The sequence below is a fragment of the Cricetulus griseus genome, chromosome 3 (assembly GCF_003668045.3).
Source record: "Cricetulus griseus strain 17A/GY chromosome 3, alternate assembly CriGri-PICRH-1.0, whole genome shotgun sequence".
Lineage (NCBI taxonomy): Eukaryota > Metazoa > Chordata > Mammalia > Rodentia > Cricetidae > Cricetulus > Cricetulus griseus.
Genome location: NC_048596.1, coordinates 59,643,318 through 59,667,686, shown reverse-complemented (window position 1 = coordinate 59,667,686; position 24,369 = coordinate 59,643,318). Strand labels below are relative to the sequence as shown.

The 24,369-nt window shown below is 47.0% G+C and overlaps 1 protein-coding gene across 2 annotated transcripts in view; it reads right to left on the bottom strand.

Annotated features, from left to right (window-relative positions):
- The window catches only part of Chid1 (chitinase domain containing 1), a 37,709-nt gene extending 18,410 nt beyond the window's left edge, over positions 1-19,299 (bottom strand). Inside the window, exons 1-8 of one of the 2 annotated variants that reach the window (XM_027408927.2) lie at positions 19,156-19,299; positions 12,523-12,676; positions 10,223-10,372; positions 9,297-9,429; positions 8,106-8,150; positions 7,190-7,296; positions 5,203-5,264; positions 1,007-1,099 (exon numbers count right to left, since the gene is read on the bottom strand). In XM_027408927.2, the coding sequence (XP_027264728.1) occupies positions 1,007-1,099; positions 5,203-5,264; positions 7,190-7,296; positions 8,106-8,150; positions 9,297-9,429; positions 10,223-10,372; positions 12,523-12,633 (701 nt within the window). In that variant the 5' untranslated portion in view covers positions 12,634-12,676; positions 19,156-19,299. The other variant, XM_027408928.2, reaches the window with a different exon arrangement.
- Positions 19,300-24,369: the final 5,070 nt, after the last annotated feature.

The following is a 24,369-nucleotide window of genomic DNA, read 5'->3' as shown; positions in this document are numbered from 1 at the left end:
CGACTAGTGTCTGTATCTGCTGCTTAAGCACCTTGCAGATGCTACATTAACTCGTCTTTTTTTTTTTTTTTTTTTTTTTTGAGACAACATCTCACTGTGTAGCCCTGGCTAGTCTAGAACTTGCTATGTAGACAAGATTCACTTTGAACTCACAGAGATCTGTCCGTTTTCACTACCCAAGTGCTTGGATTAAAGGGATGCACCAACATGCAAGGCACAAGTCATTTCTTTTATAAGCATCCATTAGCCTGCCAGTGATATACCACAGGCCCTGGAGGCATATCTAACCACATCCAGCTACTGTTATTTCAGATAGCTGAAGGCTTACAGATAACCAAAGAGAAGGATGCTTTCTTTTAATGTATGGGTCAGGGAGCTCAGCATCCATCTGTGGGGTTAAAGGCCAAATAGATAGGGCTGCCCATGGAAGCTAGTGGATACCAGAAAGATTCCCAGAACTTGTACCCAATAGTTCTACCTCTTCTTCCTGTCCCATACCTGCTTCCGTCTGCTGTGCCCCAGGTCTACCCTCAGGTGATTCTAAGTCTCCTATGGCCCAGTATTGTTATTTCTAAGCCAACACTGGTGATTTCTATAAGATGTTCTAGGCTGGGTGGACATGGGAATCTATCAAGCTGGGCTCCACCCAGGTCACTACATCTTGCCCCAAAGGTTCTAAAAGAGATGCCTCCCAGGGCTGGGAATGGTAAAGAGCTAGAGTCTGGAACAAAGGCCCAGGTCCATTCAGTAGCCCCAGTTGGCAGCAGCTTGCCTAGCTATAGTGTAATATGCCATAGGCATAGCAAGTATTGACAGCCTAAGCACTGAACTTAGTGCCTGGGAACCCCAGAGACAGATAACCAGTCAGCTTCTCCCACCCCACAACCCAAGCAGAAGGTAAGGTAATTAGCATCCAAAGATTTTTTTTTTTTTTGAGAAGGGAGCTCATGCTGATGAGAGAGGTGGGCCCTTGAGTAATTGTTTTCCAACCTTAGAGTGCACTTACCCAGGGGTGACAGCAGGTGGGATGACCAGAATGGCTAGCAGCCTGGCCTGGTGCAGCGCCTCAGCCAAGTGAGTAAGCATGTGGATGAGGCCTCTGAAAGAACCAAGAATCAAGGTTAGCCTAGGGCACTGTGGGGCTCCCTGGCACCCACTGCTTTAAGAACATAACAGCTTAAGTCCCAGCCTTAGGCCCTGTTGCAGAACTATAAGTCCTTTCACAGGGTTTCCCACACCACCCTTCAGTGATAACCCATATAGGGACTGAAGAAAAGGAGACTCTGCATCCAAGATGAGCCTGCCTTTCTTCGTACTTGGGTATCCCTAGAGAATGAGTGTTTTTGGGTCACTTAAGGGCCTAGAACACTGACCCAGAGGAATCCTAGACACCTTCAGGCTAAGCAACACCACAAAACACTTTGAACAAAATACCAGGTAGGGGCCCTGGTAGGACACCAGGAGTAGATACCAGCAGAACAGGAGGCAAGAGATGAGGGAACAAAACAAAAAGGTGAAGGAGACAGCTGATGGTATAATTCCCTTCTCTCTGCACATGGCCTGGGAGCCCACTCCTTACCCCTCTAATGGATTGTTCATGACATGTTTAACACTAGCTGCTTCCCTGAATGTGGCCATCTTAAAGGAGTTGGCCCAACGCAACTCAGGGAGATTCTACTGTTGTTGTGTAAAGGAGGCCTTCTTCTCATACAGCTGGACCCTTGGGAACAGCTCCATTGGCAGACAGGTTGACAAGTTCTACACTTGCAGGGCTAAAGCTGAGTGCCCTATTGGCCACTATACCTGTCCCTTGTATATCTCTACAAACAGTCTAGAGTCCTCTCAGTGGCCAACTACTGGACAGCAATGGCTTTGGTCTCTCTGATGTGGCTCAAATTGATGCATAATTTTTCTTTTTAAAAAAATTTTTTTAAAGATTTATTTATTTATTATGTATACAATGTTCTGCCTGCATGTGTCCCTGCAGGCCAGGAGAGGGCACCAGACTACATTACAGATGGTTGGGAGCCACCATGTGGTTGCTAGTAATTGAACTCAGGACCTCTGGAAGAATGGGCAGTGCTCTTAACCCCTGAGCCATCTCTCCAGCCCAATGTATAGTTTTTCAATCTGAGTATCAGTGATTCTAGTGCAACTCTAGCCATGAGGGGCTAAGGGCACTTAAGCCCCAATTGTCTGTCCTTCTTTGGGCTGGTATACACTTTGCAGGTTGCAGGTGGCAATACAAGTATGATACAGAGTTTTGGGGCAGCCCATTCTCACACTTCAGTGGCTTGTTGCCTACCTATACATCACTTATGCAGGTGGACCAGGAGAATGCTGTCTGTTTTGGAAGTGCCAGAAACCCAGGAATATGGAAAGCCAACTCCACCAAAGAGGACCCTGCTCCCTGACTGAGGACAAATAGCAGGATAATCTTTTTCAAGGACATATAAGACCTAAGGACTACGAGGTGCCTAAGACTGCTCCAGGAGCTTTCAGAAGACTGCTTTCAGAAGACAAGTATGAGCCTACCTCTCAAGGGCCCACACTACGGTCACTCTGGATGCAGGGACTCTATAAGAGTACCCCACAGAGTTCTAGTGGAACTGGCAGCAGTAGTGTCCTCATAAAGGACTTGCCTGTCTCTGAGCCTGGAACTAGTAATGGCTAATGCATGTGATCAGAAGCCACTGAGCCCAGCTTTAGGGATGGTACACTTCGATGAGACCAGTTTGGGGTGGGGCACAGAAAATAGGAACTTGGTTAGCAGTCTCTCTTCCACCTTACTGAAGGACCAGCATCTTCCAGAGACAAGGTGACCACAGAGTTGACATACCCAAAAATCTACTGCTGCCTCCAATGACCACCACTTCCTATGTCACTGTTGCTATCCATACTTTGGGGGACATTACTACTATAAGACCTGTGGTGTTTACTGAGATGAGCCCTGGAAATGGATTTAATTCCTGATTAGGGCTGGCTAAAGCCAGACTACTGCCCATAGTGCTACCTAGTTTAGGGGTTCAAATTAACTGGTACTTCATGGGGATCAGGAGTTTGGCTCTGTCCCTGAAGACCCTTTGGTGGGGAACCTAAGAAGAGCAGCTGCCTAAGGCAGGCCCTGTTCTCATAGGTACTTGAAACTAGATGGCCCCGAAGGCTACCTGCATAGCCTCGCCTGCCACATCTAGCAGCTTCTGCCTATGAGCAGATAATTGTGACAGATGGCAATCTGAAGAAAAGTTTTCAGAGATGAGTCACACAGTTCCTTGACATATCCACTATGCTCTAGGAAAGCTGGGCAACGGGCTGTCTCCTGAGACAGAGAGTCATGGGTCCTTTGGATGAAGGGCAAACACATATGTACCAAACACGCTGACTTAGCTCTTCAAACCCAAGATAGACACCTATAATAGTGAGAGGTAGGAAATGGCAACCAAAGCAGTAGTTTCCTTAAATATTCCCATTGTGTCTTACCACAACCGGGTTCATCCTTGGAGCAGTGTTCAAAGGAATCACAGCTTTTTCTGCTGAGGAGCCTGGCCACTACCTATGCCGCAGGCCCATTACTGCTCTGCAAACAGCTCTCCACTGTCTCCTGAGCACAAAGACCCATGTAGGTTGCTCCTACCTCCACCTCCTCTCCTACTGCAGACGCTAAAACTCCCACCCCTAGACCTCTCTGTCTGATATTAAAGAGCCATTGGGAGCCCAGACACAATGCAGCTGTGTCTTGCTGTCTACTTAATGTGCTGAAACACAAATAAATTATAGCGAAACTCTGACTAATAGATCTGTAGTCTCCAGAATTAAAAGAAGGGATGGCTGGCAGCACAGCCAGCTTTGGTGGGGCCCTTTGCCCACCAGCAAGGACACAAAGCTGGGCCTGGAGATGTCACATGGCTGATAGTCTGGGGCACCACCAGCAGAAGGTTCCCCACTAACTCAGGAACACACTTCTCCTGCTGCGGTGTCCCCTGGATGGGGTCTTTCATCAAGGGCAAAGCCCAGGCACACCTGGCTCTAGGCATACCTTCCTCTGGGCTCTCAGAATGGAGGATCTGGACATCCCTTCATCAAATAACCTCTTCATTCCCACCCCTACATCTGAACCAGAACCTCCCTTGAAGACCATAGGAAAGTTGTGTGGGGATGCTGCCTCCAAGTGGGCAGAGTTGAGACCTACAGTCTTCTGCAAAGCCTCTAAGAGCAACACAGAGGAGGGAGCCCAGAACCTTGTGAGACAGTAAAGGTGAAGACAACTGCTCAGCCACTTCTGAGACGTGGCTTAGAAAGCATAAGTGGAACTCTCCTATGCAGGAAGAGGAAGTGGAGCTGACTCCTCTACTGCCCAAACACCTGCTATGGGCAGCACAAACCTCTCCTGAGGGTGCTCATAGACAGCACCAGCCCTTTGCAGGTCAAAATGTTCTTGTGTCATCTTCTATAGGGCAGAACTCCCAATCTGGCAGAGCTAGAAAAGGTAACTGCTTCAGGTTAGCCAAAGAGCCTGAGCTAAGGATCAAGGAGGGGATCAAGGAGGGCTGACCTCACTGCTATGATCAGCCTCCAGCTATGTTGGAGCTGCTGGCACTTTCCCACGATTCTCTCTCTTCCTGGTCTAACTAACAAAGGGTGGTAGGATCCTGTGAATTTAAGATGTGTTATCTGCTGGCTGGTACTATGGTAGCAAGGAGACATGAGGGCCTTCTGCAGCCTCCCCACAGTGGACAATTCCCATGCTCTTGGACATTCTTTCCCCAGTAGACACTGTAACCATCATACCCCAGGTCTTGGCCACACTTGATCAGCCTATTTTCAATGTCCCTGGGAGTTTCCTTTGTGTTCAGTGAGGAAATCTCTACTTGGTCCAAGCTGAACATCTACAGCAAAGACCTGACCATCCTTCTTTCACTGAGTCCTCTTGGGTGAGGATCCCCCATTTCCTTTAGCCATTCAGGAGGAGCCTCCAGACTAGCACAGTGATGTGATCAGGACAAGCTGCCTGCCCCATGGCTATTCCTGGCTTCTTTGAGTAGGCCTCCACCTTTTGCAGGGTCTCATCCCCCAACCCAGAGACCAGATGCTGAGGAAGGAAAGCACTCCCAGGCAGAGTCCCTCTCCCTTGGTCCTTCCTCTGGCTCCTCTAAACATAAGGGCCAGAAAGAGAACTAAGCAGCTATACACATTCCCACTCACACATGTTTCTGGCTCAGCAACTGGCTCCAGACTTCCACCACAAAACCGTCAAAATGCTGGTTCTGAAAGAAACAGGCAGGTGAGGAGAAATGGGAATCTAGGAGGATTAAGGGAAGACAGAAAAGATGCCACAGGCTCTGCCCACCTGACAAAGTAGCCCAATCACTCATGAGGCAAGACCTAAGTCTGCACTACACATTTGTTAGTTCCTCTCAAGCAGGCAGCATGGGGAGGAGGTACCCCACAGCAGACACAAGGGCAGAGGTGCTCAGCTGCCCATACTTCTCCACCCTTGCAGTAGCCCAGGCAGGGATGGGCCCACACCAGGGAGAGTTACGGGGTTTTAGCCAAAGGAAGCTTTCTGGCCCTAGAGACAAAAACTATCTCACCTTTGGGACTCCCAAAGCTATGAGCAAGAGGTGGTACAGCCTGAGTGAGGCTTATGCTATCCACCCTGGAAGACACAGGTTGCACAAGAAGATATCCATGAAACAAGAAGAGCCAAGTCATTCTATCTGTAATTTCAGCCCTGGAGGTAGAGGCTGGTGGATCAGAAGTTCAAGGCCAGCCTTGCCACACTAAATCCAGTAGATTCTGTGTGACAAGCTCCACAGACTGAGGTGGTAACTTCAAAAGAAGGAGATCTCCTGGAAACGGTTGTGGAACTCTCGGCTAGAGAAAAATATTGAGCTGTAGTTCTCATGGCAATCTCTGTTCTTCTATTCTTTTCTCAGATTAACGAAATGTTCCTAAAAGTCTATGCTGATATTTTAAACAAAATATAAATGAGAAACCATCCCCTTAGACATGATCACTGACCATGACCTTGTCTCCAGGAAAACCAGAGCTTATGTCATTCATAGAAGTACAAATAGTATTGATAAAAACTTTCCCAACAATAAAATTTCATATGGCTGTACATGTATAATTGAGAATAGGTTTAAATATTTGGTAAAGAAAGTTTTTTGATAAGAAAAAGTCAAAATAGCTCAATATTTCAAAGATTCACAAGAGCTAGGCAACAAATGTTAAACAATAACTGACTTTAAAAATTTACTAACCTGATCTTAGAAAATAGGCAGTTAGCTGTGGTTAGCCTTGAATGATTTCCTGATTTATTGTTAGCCTTGGATAAGTTGTATGTTACTGTGCCTAGTAACAATGATGTCATTTGTTCTATCTGGATTTGCTTCAATGAACACAAATTCTGAGAAGCTATGTTTTATCCTGGATAAAAAGCCTTGCTTGAAAGCTGCAAATACACTCAGATTCAAACTGCCTCTGTGTTTGTTTCTGTTTGTCACTGCCAAATCCTTACTCACCTAGTCTTTGAGAACTCTCATCCCAGGGACACCCATACCTGGCTGGGGTGGTCTGTGGCACAGCCTCAGCTACATAGTAAATTAAAACATAAGTCTGGACTATGTGAGATACTGTCCCAAAAAATTTAAATAAAGAAAGACCACTAAGTTAGTTTAGCAGGTAAGGGCACTTTCTGCCAGGCCTGAAAACCTGAGTTTGATCCCTGGAATTCACATGGTAGGAAAGGATAACTCCAGAAAGTGGTCCTCTGCCCTCTATAAATGTGTTGTGCCATTTTACTCTCTACATACATGCCCACAAAAATAAAAAAATGTGTTAAACAAAAAAAAAAAAAAGAGGAGCTGGGCATGGTGGCACAGACCTTTAACCCCAGCATTCAGGAAGCAGAGGCAGGTGGATCTCTGTGAGTTTGAGGCCAGCCTGATCTACAGAGGGAGTTACAAGACAGCTAGGGCTGCTACCTAGAGAAACCCTGTTAAAAAAAAAAAAGAAAAAGAAAAAGAAAAAAAGAAAGAGGAGCCAGGTGGGGCCCTTTGGGAGCCTCAGTCAGAGAGGAAAGCAAGACAAGTAGGAAAGTTGGCAGCCTGTGGGGAAGTTGGACCTGGTGGCCTGTGCTCTAAGCCTTATCTGAGCTTGGAGGCCCTGCGGAACACACGGGTCTCACCTTTGCCACCTGTATCACAGTCTTGCTGAGTTCTTCTATTTCATCCTCACTGTCTAAGACATTCCGGAAATCATCGTAAGTCCAGTCTTCAAAGAGAAGCCGAGGCACTGGCAGCAGGAGAGAACACACAGAAAGATTGTGCCCAGGAAACACTGAATTATCCTCTGTTGCTTGTTTTCTGCAAAAAAGTGTCCCCTTGGCTCCCAGACCAGTCAGAGCAGTAACAAGCAGGGAGGCCATTCAAAGCAATCATGAATCCAGTGCAGCTATCCTATACCCACACAGCCTTGCAGGAGGAAGGAGGGGACAAGGAGATGCTAACATATCAAATACCCCTAGAGCTCCACCTTTCAGGAAACTGGCTGGGCCACACCCCAGTTCATCTGGATCCTTGCTGTTGCTACACTGTCCATCTCATTCTAACCTATGGTTTCCACTCCTGAACTACAGGTTCCCTCCTGCCATTGCTCTGAGCTTCCAGTAGTTTCCCCTGAGCCTGAGTCCCATAAGCTTCCTCTGTTGCCCTCAGGTTCATGCTGTTCTTTGGGAAAAATTTCCTTCCCATACTGGCTGTGAGCTTCAGAGGCATAGGAAAGGTAGGGATAATGTCACCCCCAGGCAGGCCCAACCTAGGGTCTGGCTCCAGGAAACTCAGTAATGCTTACTAGACAGGAAGAGAGAAGGAAGAGAGAGAACTATGCAGGAAAATCACCAGCCAAGTATGAAGGTGCTTGTGTTGGTGACCAAGCTCAGCTGACTGCTCAGAGCATTCAGAGGAGAGATTTACCCTAAAGTAGCATAGCCTAGACTAGAAGGAACACAAAAGGACCCTAGGTCTACCCTCAGGGAGGTTGTGCCATATACATGGTATGGCTGAGGCTGCTTTCCTGACCATGCCCAGGCCTGCTGGACTCACCTATGCGCAGGCTTTTGGCATGCTTTTTGACAGCTCGCATCCACCCTGTTAGAGATAAAAGGGACAGTCGGTATACATCATACGTCCAGTCCATTACTCACTCCCCTCCTAGCCCAGGGGCAACCTGACAGGCACGCCTACTCTCTACCTCCTCTACTCTACTCCACTCCCTCTCCCTGCCCCCAGTCCCTTCCTCCCATCATCTTTCTTGGACCTTCACAGCACTGGGGAAAACCACTCCTGGTCTCAGAATTCCAGCTAACCCTCTCCTGTAATTCTGTCAGAAGCCAAATGTGGTTCAGATGTGTAGATCAGGCCCCCTCCAAAGCATGTCATCAGTGAACTGTCCTTCTCTAGTCTCTTTCTTTTTGGAACACCAAACTCAGAGTACTAAGGAAGAGACAGAAAAAGGGGCGCCAACCACTTCACCACCCAGCTGCACAAGTCACCTCAGAGACTACGTTCTTTATACTCACATGCAGCCCTGACATTCAAGAGAAGGAACAACGAACAGCTCCTGGGACTAGAGTCAGATAAGGAGAGGGCACAAATTCCCAGTGCTCTTCAATCTGTCATCTCCTGGACAGCCTCTCATCTCCTATAGCTGACCACACAGAGGACCTCACAGTGGCGACCACCTAAGGGACTATCTGTACCTGGCAGACCATATTTCACACATTGCACACCAGGCTTCACTCTGGGCCCAGCCATGTGGTGTGAGAGTCTACATGTCTATCACACTCATACCCACTTACATACCTAGTCACACTTGACATCTCTCATGGTCACACTCCTATAATCACATCTTGAGTCACACACAGATAGGCCTTGAACTTGTAATTCTCCTGCTTCAACCTCCTGAGTAGCAGGGATTATAGGCCTATAATAGCAGAGTCAAAACCAATATATTCATATATATTTATACTAATATTCACTAGTCATAATACATAACCCAGCATTTGGGAGGCAGAGGTAGGTGGATCTTTGTGATTTCAAGGCCAGCCTGGAGTTCCAGGGCAGCCAGAGCTACATAGTGAAACCCTGTCTCACAACAAAACAAAGAAAGTACACAACCAGAGTCACTCTCAGACACCCACACCCACTGCACTTTTATACTCACACAGACACATCTGCACACTAGCACACTCTTCTAGCCCTCAGGGCAGCACAGATAAAAAGAAGTGGGAAAACCTTGGTCCACATCATGGAGGCCTGTGATTTCGAACATCTCACGACCACGTCTCTTCAGCTGCAGCCAGACTGGTGAGATCTGTGTGAACTTGCTCCCAAAGACCTTGGCAACATCATAGCCGTGGCTGTTCCACTGGCAGAGGAAGACAGCGGAGACAAAGCACAGGTAAATGTATCCCGCATTGCCATGCGGCTGTCACATGCTGCTTTGGACGTGCCCAGGACAGCCATCAGTATCAACAGTGCTGGACTTGAGCTGCCATCAATCCCTGCCTGGGGTTCCCTCTCCCACTCTGCAAAGCTACTGGGACTGTATGTAACCCACCTCCTGGGCTCTGTACCAATGTCCCTTCACCAGGACTCTACAAGCCCCCACCCTGAGCTAGACAGCCCTAGAGTCCCCCTTTACACTCAGGAGGGATTGATAGGGGTCACCTGAAGCCACAAGAAGCAAGCCCCAAGAAAACCCTGGTACCCTTCCCTCTGGCATCTTTTTGTTTGTTTGTGACAGGGTTTCTTGTATAGCCATGGCTGTCCTGGAACTAGCTCTGTAGAAGATCCTCCTGCCTCTGACTCCCAAGTGCTGGGATTAAAGGCATGTACCATCATTGCCCAGCTAAAAATTATGTGTAGGAGTGTTTTGTCTGTGCTTGTGACATGTGTGCAGGGCCCAGAGAGGTCACAGGATGATATCAGATCCCCTGGGACTGGAGATAAGTTTTGAACTGCCATGTGGGTGCTGGGGATTGAACCTGGGTCCTCTGGAAGAGCAACCAGTGCTCTTAACCACTCAGCTATCTCTCCAGCTCCTTCCCTTTGACATCTTCATGCCAGCATCTCTCCTACAGTATCACAGTAGCAGCAGCTGGGGAGAAAACACCAGCCAGGAGGACAGCCCTGTTCAGCACCACAGAACCCTGACTTACTGGAGTGACGTAGCCTAGGACCTCTCCAGCAAAGTTTCTCTCCCGAGCCCTAGCTGAACAGTAGCTACGATGTTCAAGGACCACATCCTCAGCTTTGACGTCCGTCACCACCAGACCCCGATCTTGGACAGGTTTATCTGAAAACTGAGTCTGAAACAAAAGGGAGAGAAGAGAGCTGTCTGACATCTGTTCTCAGCATGGAATGTGGCATCAGAAGCAGCAGTGGCCATTCAGCCAGTCTGTTCCATTCAGCCACAGGCCATGTCTCTGGATTAACATGGCATTGCTCATCTGATGACCTTGTGGGTAGAGGATTAGGGTCACAGTAGATGACTTATTTCAGAAGGACTCTGGCACTCAGTGAGCACAGCAGCCATTTGTCAGGGGCTATTCAACTTTTAATTTGAGCTGGAGATTTGGCAGGAGGCTATAGTGACTCCTCAGACCACTGGGCATCTAGGCACCCTATGTCCATACACTGAAGGTGTGTCAAGCACATGCTATCCCATGGGCCAAGTCCTATCTGAGTCTCTCAACATGGATATCAGTACCCCACCTCTGCTCCATCAGGTTCTCACCTTGAAAGTTCTGTCCACACTTTGGAAACCCATGGCAGCCTTCCCTGATAGTGTTTGACTCCCTGGTTTGACTTCCTGTGAGACACAGTGTCTTAGGGCTTCTATTGCTGTGATGAAACACCATGAACCAAGATACTTGGGGAGGAAAGGGTTTATTTGGCTTGCACTTTCATATCACAGTTCATCACTGAAGGAAGTCAGAACAGGAACTCAAACAGGGCAGGAACCTGGAGGCAGTAGTGTAGCAGTATCCAGCTGGCCTGGTGCTGCAGTGATAGCAGCTACTAGCCTTAGTCACACACCTGGCCTAGCTCCAGAGAGCTAGCACATAGCCTAATCCATTCTCGGACCGACTGGATATCTTCTGTCACCCAGTGTGAACCCTGTTTGGGAGTTTCCCAAGGATACAAAGTCTATGTAAAACTTGGTTCAGGAAACCTGGAAAACTGTAGTACCTGATGAATCAAGTCTTTGCACATGGCATTGTCTTTTTGGAAGCCTCATTCAAGTTGTTCTGAGCATATGGTAATCAACTGTCTAAAGTATAAATATTGAGAAAAATAAAAATGCCCTGGGCATAGGGAATGTACTTCAGTTCCCCGAAGATGAGGTCCCCAGTAGCCACAATGGCTAAATTCATTCTTTTTTTTTTTTTTTTTTTAAGATTTTATTTATTATGTATACAACATTCTGCTTCCATGTGTATCTGCACACCAGAAGAGGGCAACAGATCTCATTTCAAGGTGGTTATGAGCCACCATGTGGTTGCTGGGAATTGAACCCGGGTCTTCTGGAAGAACAGTCAATGCTCTTAACCTCTGAGCCATCTCTCCAGCCCGGCTAAATTCATTCTTAAAGTGTCTCTGAGTTTTCTTTCCACAGACCTATGTGAACCCACACCTGCACTGCAACATCCACTAGACAGGAGCTGATGCAGAAGACATGGAGGAGTGCTGCTTACTGGTTTGTTCATCATGGTTCAGCCAGCTTTCTTAAAGAACCCAGGACCACAATCCTAGGGATGGCACCACCCACAATGACCTGGGCCCTCCCCCATCAATTACTAATTAAGAAAATGCCTTACAGGTTTGCTTATAACCAGATCCTTTGGAAGCATTCTCTTAATTGAGGTTCCCTCCTCTCAGATGACTTTAGCTTATGTCAACCATCCAGCACAGATAGAGATGCCCACTGTATGGGTTCTCTGCCCCCAAAGTACAGAGCATCTATCAGTCCAGGCCTGGGTCATAGGTGTGGTCCTGTGTCAGTAGCCTGGCCAGCAGCACAGGGACTATTGATGCTAAGGAGTGAGCTGGATGGGGGACCACACTTGGGTTTGCAATCCCTAGGAATGTCCCAAAAGAACAGTACAAGGGGCCATGATGGAAACACCGTTTGGGTCTATAAAGATGGGAAAATTCAACAACCATGGGATAGTGAAAGCAGACAGGAGATGGAAATTGTCACAGGATACAGAGTCTGAGTAGGGAAGGTAATGATACCAAAGAGCCTGTTGCCTCCAGTTCCAGAGGCTGTAAACTAACAGCCTCAGCAAGATTCATCCCCAGAATCACACAGGCTGCCTACTGGCACACTACTAGTTTGTCAGAAAGCTGAGTAAGCAGCCAGGAGTCAAGATCTTCCTGTGTCCTGATTCGCAAAGGTCCCAGACAGGTAGGACAGATTAGCTCTTAGCTGCTGTGTTCACCTCAAGTTCCCTACCTTTTCCAGCAGCAACTTTGAGGCAGCTTTTTTGGCATCTGACTTTGACAGGGTGGTGTGAACAGAGCCACAGGCCAGAGCAAGCCAGAGGACATGAAGAAGTGGCCACATGGTGGGCGTGTCACAGCAGGCACCAACCTCTAGGTCCAGGGGGCTGCAGAAAGAAAGGAGTACATGAAGGCAGATGACCAGCACAGCGATATGGCATGAACTAGACAACTAAAGTTATTCTAATAGGGCTTATGTCCTCAGGGCCATTAGGCCAGCCCTGATCTCTAGAACTTCTAGATTTCCCTGCCTGGATCACCAGGTCCCATTGGACAACCTCAAGCTGTTCAAAAGATGTCTTCCCAACCACAAACAACCAACTAGGAAAACTGACTCCCACATTCCCCTCAAATCTAAAGAAACCTCAGCAGCAAAGAAACCTCAGTGTGAAATAATGAAGCCATAGAAGGTGCTAGAACAAACTATGGACAACTACTTATGTAATCCCAGGGTAGAGAAGCCTTTTCCAAGTACACCAATAAGGAGAAAGAATGCAAGAGAAAATATCATCTGAGTTTAATATTTTAAAATGTGTAACTTTCAGGACTGGAGAGATGACTCAGCAGTTAAGGGCCCTGACTTCTTTTCTTATTTGTTTGTTTGTTTTTCAAGACAGGGTTTCTCTGTATAACCCTGGCTGTCCTGGAACTTGCTCTGTAGACCAGGTTGGCCTCCAACTCAGAGATCCACCTGCCTCTGCCTCCTGAGTGCTGGGATTAAAGGTGTGCATCACCTCTACCTGGCTAGCTCTGACTTCTTATCTAGAGGACCCAGGTTCAATTCCTAGCTCCTATATGGCAGCTCACAATTGTCTATAACTCTAGTTTCAGGGGATCTGACAGCCTTACACAGATGTACATGCAGGCGAAAACACCAATGCACATGAAATAAAAATAAAGTTTTAAAAATGTGTAACTTTCCAAGCAGGGCACCATGTTAGATGTCTATTACAGTTTTAGCTACTGGGGAGGCTGAAATAAAAAGCTTGCTCGAGCCCAACGAGTTTATGGCTAGCTTGGGCAACATAGCAAGCCCCTGCCTCAAAATTTTAACAAAGTAAAACTTGCATTTAGAAAATAAAAAGCAAATTTAAAGACAAGTTAGTCAGGAAAAAAAAACTTATTTGGGACACATTTGACAAATTCTACCCATAACTATCCATAATAATCAAAGAAAAAAATTTTTTTTGGTTTTACTAGCCAGGGTTTCTTTGTATAGCCATGGCTGGCCTGGAACTCACTCTGTAGACCAGGCTGGCTTTGAATTAGAGATCCACCTGCCTCTGCCTCCTGAGTGTTGGGATCAAAGGCATTCACCACTACCACCAATCAAAGAAATATTACAAACAAAAAAGCCAGGTGCGGTGGCACATGTCTGTAACCCAGAACTTGGAGGGTAGAGGCAGGAGGATTAGGAGTTCCAAGGCCAGGGATGGATGTGGAAGCCAGTTTGCTAAATGAAACTCTGTCTCAAAATAAACAAGCAGGCTGGGCGTTGGTGGCGCATGCCTTTAATCCCAGCACTCGGGAGGCAGAGGCAGGCGGACCTCTCTGAGTTTGAGGCCAGCCTGGTCTCCAGAGCGAGTGCCAGGATAGGCTCCAAAGCTATACAGAGAAACCCTGTCTCGAAAAACCAAAAATAAATAGATAGATAGATAGATAGATAGATAGATAAAATAAGCAAGCAAACAAATAACTCCAAAAGACATTCCATTATTCCAATGCCCCATTATAAATACAGGTTTCAAATATAGAGATACCCAGAACCCCAGAAAATGAAAGAAACAAACACAGATAAAACATAAGATGGTGTCTCCACTCAGTTACAAAGAATGGTTACAAAGAATGCTTCCTGGGAAAACAACTAATTCTTGGGTTAAGTGGGAATTTCAGCTGGGAAAGCCCTTGGAATGACAATGTGGCCATAAATACTACACTGTCCACCATACACTTCCTTCCTTTTACAAGTTCCACTCCAAGGATGTACCACACTCAGGAACCAAGCTTAGGGACCCAGCACTTCTGATACAGGAACACAAACAAACATGGAGGTGCCTATGATGGTGATCACTGCAAAAACACCACAAAAAGGCATCTATGCAGCACAGTCTGTCGTCATTTGCTTGAGACAGGATCTTGTAGTAGGAACATCCCAGCTGGTCTCCAACTCAAGATCATCCTGCTTCAGCCTCCCAAGTGACAGGACTACAGGCATATACCATCATCCTAGCCCAACAGTCTTGTTTTTATGTGCATGTGCTCACATAAGAAAGCATGTGGGGAGCAAAACCAGGAGCTGATAGGGAACTGCTGGCCATTTCCTTTCACCTTTATTTTCTGCACTGAATTTTCATCAGTGGTACAATTCACTTTTAGGTCCTAGGAAATTCTGGCTAAACATGACCCATGTGGGCTGTCAGTCCCTCGTGGACTTCAAGGCAATGTGTGCAGAAGGGTACCCATCTAGTTGCATGTCTCTGACAACACACAGTCTACTAGACCAAGAGAAAGGGAGGGTTCTATGGAGACTGACCCAGCCCACTGCCCAACAGGTGAGCATACAGTTTTCCCCTGTGGTCAAGAGCACCTAAGCATGCCAGAACCTAGGCTGAAAGGCTCTAGGAAAGGCAGCCAGGCAAGGTTCAAGCCAATAACAACATCTTAGAGTCAGGCCCATGCCAGTACCTGCCCACCTATCCCTAGGACCTCCTAGGCTGGCTGCTTGTTTCCCTTCTGCTTCCCTCTGCTGTCACTTACCTGAGACTGCTCCTGGTGTGACATGAAGAGAGTTAGGATTGTGGCAGTAAAGCCTCCAAGCTTTGGCACCCCCAGGACACCAACCAACTATGATTAACATGTGGTCTTTGAGTAAGGCAAACAGGAAGATTCCATAACTCGAAGACTGGCAGAACACAAGAAAACCTAGACCCAAGGCTCTGAAGACTTAGGAGAAAACTGTAGAGTATATAAAATAATGCTGGTTGCTTGACACCTCCAGCAAAGGCACTGACTGCTCTAAAAACTGGCTGTTTAGAGGGATAAGATCCATGAATCTCACCTTGGTCTCCCTTCCTACCAGTTTCTCCTCCATGACAAAATAATTAGGAGGAGATAATTTTCTATGTCTCACTTTCCCCCAACTCACCACCCTGACTTCACAACTGTGAAGCTTAATTGCTGTGGTCCATAGCTCTAGGGAATGGAAAATCCTGACTACAGTATAGGCTTGGGACCAGTGGCCCAGAAAAACCCACAGCTTGCTTGGCCAGTTTGAGGCTGTGACTACCCTAGTTCTCAGAGATGTGTTTAGCCTCTGAACCTACATAAGCAAGGCTTCTCCCTTGGGTGAAGAACTGGGTCACAGAAAGAAAGAAGAAGCCGGAGGAAAGTAGTCCAGGACTGAGAGTATGTTGCAGGTTCCCTGTGATCTTGTCTCTACTAACACCTATTGCCTAGACTTACAGTTGGACCACTGTTCACCCAGTCAAAAGCTCCTCTGCCTACCACTTCATCCTCTGACCTGTGACTTTATAGCTATAGGAAGAAAGGGTGAAATGAACCTAGCCTGCTGGGCCAGGCCTATAACCCCACTACTTGGGACTTAAAGTTCAAGAATCTGAAGTTTAAGGTCTGTCTGTACTATATATAGACTTCTAAGCCAGCCTAGATTATTTATCAAGACTCTTTCTCAAAATAAAAAGAGGAGGAAAAAAACGTCTGGGAATGTAGTTCAGTAATTCAGCACTTTCTGAGGAAGCAAGAGGCCCTGCATTCAACCCCAAATACCCATTGCCAAAAATAAGGGAGATGGGATGTGCTGAGGAGATGGCTCAGCAACGCAAAGCACATACTGTGTTCCCAGCATCCACACTGGGTGTGTACAACCATCTATAATCCCAACTCCAGGGGATCTGACACCCCATTATGATTTCTACAAACACCTGCACTCACAGGCTCACACACAGACACAAGCATCTATGTGTACTAAAGAAAAACAAAAAACAAAACAAAAAAAAAAACCAAACTTTTTTTGGGGGAGAAGTTTCAAGAAAGGGTTTCTCTGTGGCTTTAGAGACTGTCCTGGAACTAGCTCTTGTAGACCAGGCTGGTCTCGAACTCACAGAGATCCACCTGTTTCTGCCTGAAACTGTGGGGCTACAAATTTCACTGGAAGGACTGTCTCAGTGAGGCTGACAAAGAGGCTTTCAAATCTTCCTTAAGTAGATTCAAAGCAAGAAGTGTTAGATGCTTCCTACAAAAAAAAAAAAAATGCATTAACATATGCATAGCGTGTGTATATATCTGTTGTGGGTGTGCAGAGTTAAAGAAGCTAATCAGAGTCAACCCTACTTTGTGATACATTGTCAACTTCAGTTCTCTTTTAAGAAGCAGCAAAAAAAAAAAAAAAAAAAAAAAAATTCAATTCCCAGCACCCACGTGGCAGTTCATATAACTGTAACTCCAGTTCCAGGGGATCTGACACCCTCACACAGATATATATACCAGCAAAACACTAATACACATAAAATTAAAATGAAGTATTTTTTAAAATAAAAAAGGGCAGGGCGTTGGTGGTGCATGCCTTTAATCCCAGTACTCGGGAGGCAGAGGCAGTCAGAGGCAGGCGGATCTCTGTGAGTTCGAGAACAGCCTGGTCTACAAGAGCTAGTTTCAGGATAGCCTCCAAATCCTGTCTCGAAAACCAATAAATAAATAAATAAATAAGGAAAGAATTAGCTTTAGACTGGGCAGAGTGGGTTACATCTGCGATGCCAGCATTCGGAAGATAGAAGCAGAAATAAGGTCTCAAAAACCAAACCAAAACAATACAAGGTGAGTTGTATCTATGTAGCTGAGTTCAAGGCCAGGTTGGCCAATGAGACCCTATCTCAAAACAACAATAACAACAAAAAAATGGCCTTGGTCCTCAGATTGATCTGCTTTGGTACTGAGGGACTTAGGGGATGCTGACTGATGTGCCCCGAGTATCTGCTACTGCCACCACCTATTATTAGTTTCTTAGTACCAGGTTTGAACCCAGGGCTCCACAAATACTAAGCAAACACATTTCAGCCCTCTGAGTACTCTTAATAGATTCACTGCTCTACAACAAGTACGATGGTTATCCTAGATTTGTACTTCTAAGAAAAGTTTTGGAGCAAACTGTTCATATGAGGAGGTAGGTGAGTGTATGATTGGAAATGAAGGTGACATAAGAAGCAAGATGATCACAACCCCAGGTGACATTTATTGACCATATGTTACATGCCAAACCTGGTGAGTTTCCCACAAGTTCTCTCCACAGCTCAGGACCCAGACATCAATGTTATTCCCATTCACAGATGAAGAGAACAACGCAGGGGGCAGCCCACCAAGACTTGGGGCATGTGGCTACCAAACCATGACCAACTGCACAAGGCAATGCAAGCATGACTGCTATAAGATGTCTCCAGTTTTAGCTCTGTCACAAGCACACTGTCTCTTGGCCTCCCTGGGCTCCAGTCTAGTGACCTGTGGAAAGTCTTTTGGAAATTTTCCAGCACAGTGTATTTAACACTTGAGGCTGTGCTGAGGGTAAGGCATCTCATGCACCCAGCAAACTTGAAGGAACCCACACAACCTCCTAACCCAGGCTGGGCCTACCAGCTACCATTCTACCATACTGAGCTCATGCCTCCACTATGGCCACACTAACTTGTTTGCACACTCGTATCATCTTCCACTACTTACTCCACAAGTTATGCACGTTAACTCACATGTCTTAAAATCTCTGACTTCGTTGCCTTACTTACTGGCTCTTGTTTACACTCCTTTATACATCACTAATCCATCATGCTTCTCTATACCCAGCCACACTGGCACATACATTTACACTCACACTTCCTGCTGGTTCTCCTCCCACCCCCCTTTTTTGAGACAAGATTTCATTATGTATCCCTGTTGTCATGAAACTCACTATGCAGACCAGGCTGGCTTAGAACTCACAAATCCATCGGTCTGCCTTTGCCTCCCAAGTGCTAGGATTAGAGTCATGTACCGTCACCTCTGGCTCTCGCTCCTGTACAATGACTGGTGCTGTCTTATATTCTCAAATTACTATTTGCTCTGCAGTTCCCTCACGTTAACGCACTTGCCCTCACCCTTCTTCTACACAAGAACAATTGTCGCATTCTCTGCCACGCTTTCTCTCATCCTAGCACTTACTCCTTCACCCTTGCTCACACGAACACAGTCGCTCCTATCCTCACACTCTTTCTCACCCTAGTAAGTTCATTCATCTTCACACCTGTTCTCACCTCACACATACCCTCAGACACACACATTCCGGCCCTCACACTACCTCTCGTTCTCGCCATCGGCTCACTTCCTCACATACTCGCTTACTCTCACACTGACACATCGTTCTCACCCTCAAACCCGCTTCTTCTCCTACTCCCTCACCCTCACATCCGCGCTCATCCACGCACTGTCCTTCCCGCTCACACTCTGCCCGCTCTGTCCGGGGACAGCCTCGCTGCCCGCCGTTCCCGCATCATGACGCGGAAGCAGAAGCAGTCCAAGTAGCACGCGTCGCCGCCGGGCTCACCTTCATGTCAGAAGACCGGCCAGACCCATCAAGCACGGCCGGAAAACGATCCATCGGGCCGGAAGTCCCGCCCACAGGCCGCTACAAGCTATCGCTGCGCCACGCCAGCTTCCTATATGCCATGCGCACGGCATGCTGGGATGAGGCGGGACCAAGATGGTTGGGGGCGGGGTTAGAGGTGGAGCCTCGTAGATGTGGGCTAGGTGGCGAAGGGAGGAGAGCGGGTAGGGACAGTGCTGGGATCGCGGACCCGGTACTGCGTGGCCGTGGGTCTGTTTCCGCTCGTGCAGCCAGTCTCCTGATTGCTCAGGGTCTGGCCTGCTGCAGGATCGTGGAGTCAGATCCTCGAAGGCTCCTGGTGGTGTTGCTGAGCGTCGCCTGCTCCGGGCTTACTGGCTGGCTGGCTTAGTGCCCGCACTGAAGTCTACATCACGTCCACATATGCGACCACTGTGGCGTCCAGCCTGAGGGTCTTGGGAACCCATCCCTGCCAAGTCTGGGTAGCGCGGGTGACTACGTGCATGGTCAGTTCCATAGCCTCCCAGGTGTGTCAGGACCGACCCTATTCCATGCACTCTGTGCACCAGACTTTCCTTGGACCTTTCTCTTTTTGCATTACCTCTGATGCCACATTTCTGTAACCATCCACAAATCTGCAGTGCCCACTACACGATCTCCAGCAGAGACACTGTGCGTCAGGCGACCTAACATCCTTTTCCGATGCCCTTGAACAGCAAACATTCTACCTGTCCAAATCCTAGAGCTTCGTTTTGGTCTTGCAAATTGTAGGAGCTAGAACCCACAGAGGCAGACAACACTCTCCCACTCCCATCTCAGGCTTAGCAAGAGGAGCCCAGACACTTCTTTGAGTGGGTTGAATGCACACGTGACCAGCATTTTTATTTTTTCAACAAGCTGACTGGTCCCCACCCCCATCCCTTGCTGTTCCCAGCAGTTTCCTGCAGAAAACCACATTTGGCCTGTACACACCCAGTTAAACCCTCCGCCCCACTCCACTAAGGCCTGTTCCAGAATTCGCAGTGCGGCTGCTTCTCTATTCCTGCTGCTGTAGAGTTTTCTCACTGAATTGAGCTTTGTGTTCTTCCTTCCTAATCACGTTTCCTCCTTTCTCTTCCCCATATTTTCTGCCAGCTGTCCCCCAAGTCTTTCTACAGAAGTGGGGCTGGGTGTGTGTGCTAAGGCATGCTGTGCATCACCATCTGCTTTCCTGGCATCCAGCTCAGCACCCTACTGCGAAAAAATGCCCAGAATGGTGACTCCCAAGTGGGGCAAAGCTCTGGAGACGGTTCCAATAAGCTACATTGGATGCCCTGAGAATTGTGCGGTTCTAACAATGCTAATGAGACCCCCAACGTTCTTTTTTATTTGTTTGTTTGCTTTTCAAGAGACAGGGTTTCTCTGTGTAGCCCTGGCTGTCCTGGAACTCACACCAGACTGGCCTCAAATTCACAGAGATCTGCCTGCATCTGCTTTCGGAGTGCTAGGTTTAAAGGCAATACTGCCCAGCTGAGACCAACTTTGTGTTAAGCCAGCAAAGGCATTTGGCCACTGGAGGATCCATTGAGGTCAGAGGTCTCTGAGCTATAAACTTACAAAATCCACTAAGAATTCTGTTCCTGAGCCTGGCATTGGTGGTGCATGCCTTTAAACCCAGCACTGGGGAGGCAGAGGCAGGCGGATCTCTGTGAGTTCGAGACCAGCCTGGTCTACAAGAGCTAGTTCCAGGACAGTCTCCAAAGCCACAGAGAAACCCTGTCTCAAAAAACAAAAAAAAAAAAAAAAAAAAAAAAGAATTCTGTTCTCTGTTCCTAGTCTGTTTTGCTAAGAACAGAAAGCAAAGAGCCCAAGACCATCCCCTCTGCAGGGCTCCATTGGATAAATGCTCAGGAGCCTGTTGAGATGCCAGCACACACACAAAAAAATCTGTCTCCCTATCTCCCCACATACACAGCTGGACCAAGGTGCAAGATCCCTGGTGTGTGTGTGTGTGTGTGTGTGTGTGTGTGTGTGTGTGTGTATGTGTGTGTGCAGTATGCAACAGCAGGAGGTATGAGGACATCAAAGGACTTTTGAGAATCGACTTTCTCCTTCCCCCATGTGGTTTCTGGGGATCAAGCTAAGGTTGTCAGGTTTTTAATCAAGTGCCTTTACCCACTTAAACCAGCTCCTTGGCCAAAGGAATTGACTTTTTTTTTTTAAAATTCAAGTTCTTGAAATTCCTGAGATCTTATTGCTCATTTAAACAAAGTACAGAAAAAAAAAAGAATGTTTATTTTCAAAATTTAGGCCAGATGTGGTGGTACATGCCTCTGTAATATCAGCACTTAGGAGGCAGATATAGGAGGATAGTTACAAGTACAAAGCAAGCCTGGGTTATGTATACACATAATGTGTACACACAAAATGTTCATTTTCATTTTAAAATGTTGAAAATGCTTGTTTATTTATTTTTATATTTATTTAGCTATTTATTTATTTGTGTTTTTCGAGGCAAGGTTTCTCTGTGTAGCCTTGGCTGTCCTGGGACTCACTCTGTAGACCAGGATGGCCTTCGAATTCACAGATCCACCTGCCTCTGCCTCCAGAGTGATAGGATTAAAGGTGTGCAACATCACCGTCTGGTGAAAATGTTTATTTATATTTAACTGGAACAAAATATTATGCAAAGGCATCTAAACAGTGACTATAAAAAGGCAGGCACAGTGGCTCATAACTGAAATCTGATATGCAATGAGTTCAAAGCCAGTCTGGGTTAAATGAGACCCTGTCTATTAATAATAATTTAAAAAACTAAATCTTAATTCTTTAACTTTAATGTAAATATAACTCCCTTGGATAGAGCACTAAACTAGACCTCAAGCAGTTTCTCAGCCTTTGCTACCACAGCAATGTTGGAATGTCCCGGCCAAGGTTCAAGTTCTGACTCTGAGCTATGGGCCCCTGGCTGGTGTTCTGAGGCTGTTTGGCTTGTACCACCATCTGTTTGCAGTTGGCACTGGAAAGCAGACAAGACCAGGGGCAGTTGCTGTTATCCAGTGGCCTTTCAGCTGCCAGTGGGATCCCTGCTTTTGTTCTGGGAACACACCACCCTCATGCTATTTCATGGGAACAACCTAAGAGTTGTCTCTGAATTACTACTACAGGAAGTCTAGCATGCCATTGTCACCTCAACAGTGCCCCGAGGTGGGGTGAAGGTACAGTCCTAGTCTTGAAGGTGGCTCTGTGCCAGGCTTCATTTGCCAAGTCAGCACCAACAAGGCTGTGACTGACAATAAAACCCTACTCTGTTTTAACCAAAGCTTTGGCCTGGGTCATCTGGAGCTGTCTGTTTCATGCCACTCCTGGATTAGAGTCACCCCAGTGTGAAGGGTAGAAGTCTAGAAGGATGGAGGCTTCCCAGTAGTCCCTGCTGCAGATCCCTCCCCCATTGTGCATAGAGACATCCTCTTCCAGTGCTGGAATAAGCAATTCCAGGAAAGAAGGAAGGAGGAAGCTTCTGGAAAGAGTTCCAAGGCCAGCACAGCAAATTGTTTGTGTCCCACAAGTCTGGCCTGGCTGACCTTGGCCATGATGATGGCTGTGTATAGGTTTCTGGTCAGCAGCTGGGCAGCCATCTGTGATGGCATGTGGCCCTATACCTACAGCATTTGGACTTTGCAAAGAGCTGGTGCCTCAAGGCATCTGCAGGGAATTTTTTTTTGTATACTTCTTAGTATTCTGAAACTAACCTAAAACCCAAAACTAAAGGGAAGTGGCTGGGTAGGTGGCAATGATAGGCAAAGAGGCACTACTTCTTATTGGATGATTGTGTTGAATGGTGCCCCCTCCTCGAAACACTGTGCAAGTCTTAACTTCTACTACTTTTTTTTTTTTTTGAGACAGGGTTTCTCTGTGGCTTTGGAGGCTGTCCTGTAACTAGCTCTTGTAGACCAGGCTGGTCTCGAACTCACAGAGATCCACCTGCCTCTGCCTCCCAAGTGCTGGGATTAAAGGCGTGCACCACCAACGCCTGGCTCTTCTACTACTTCTCAATGTGACCTTATTTGTCAACAAGAATTATGCCCATATAATTAAATTAAGACTCTTGGATTAAGGATTAGGGTAGACCCTAAATCCAGTGATGTGAGGAGAGGGTGTCCTTATAAGAGGATGAGAGAGAGATTTGCGACAGACTCAGGTAGGAAAGAGTGTGAGGGTGAGGGTGAGGACAGAAGGTAGTAACACAGCTCCAAAGCTAGGAACATCCAGCAGCCACCTGCAGCTGCCTCAAGGCCTCTTGAAGAACCCCACCAGGATGCTAGCTTCATTTTGGATGTCTGGCCTCCAGAACTGTGAAGAAATAAACTGTTTTTTTGTAAGCATCTTATCTTAGTTACATTTTTATTGCTGTGATAAAACATTATGACCAAGACAAATTATAAAGTGTTTAATTTGATAACACAAAAAGAGTTTAATGTGTATTACAGTTTCAGCGTGTGGAGTCCATAACAGCAGAGTGAAGGAGCAGCTGAGAGCTTACATCTTGGTCCACAACCACAAGGCAGAGAAAGATTGAGCACTGGGACTCATATAAGGTTTCTGAAACCTCAAAGCCTTCCTCCAGTGACATACCTCCTCCCACAAGACCACACCTAATCCTTTCCAAACAGTTCATGTAGTCGGAGTTTCCTTTGGGCTGCCAGCTCACAAATAACAATACTGAGACTTATTATTAATTATGAAAGCTTGGCCTTTAGCTTAGGCTGTCCCACTAGCTCTTATAACTGAAGGAACCGGCTTCCCTTTTGGCAGCCATAATGGACGAACATGTGCTTCTATGACCTTGACCTAGTCACTAAAGTCAGATGCCTGTCTCGTGACAAGGAGCCAATCAGGCTAGCTGGTGGCGCTATGCTTTACGACCCTGGGTGTGCTTTACGGACAAGCGCACAGCAATGACGTAGAGAGCATAGCAACCACCCTGGGAGGGCCTATGGGCCATAACAACCAGTTGACCAATCAACACAGGGCAAGCCCTCCAAGCCTGGAGGCACACCAATCGTGAGCCTGTGGTACCCCTAGACACTCCCCTTACGCTGCCCTATAAGATCTTTTGGGAGACCCTAGGAGCCGTCTTTTCTAGCCGTCCGCCATGGCAGGTGGGTGAAAGACCTGAGCTAACATAGGGTTAGCTCGTTAAATTACAATAAAGCC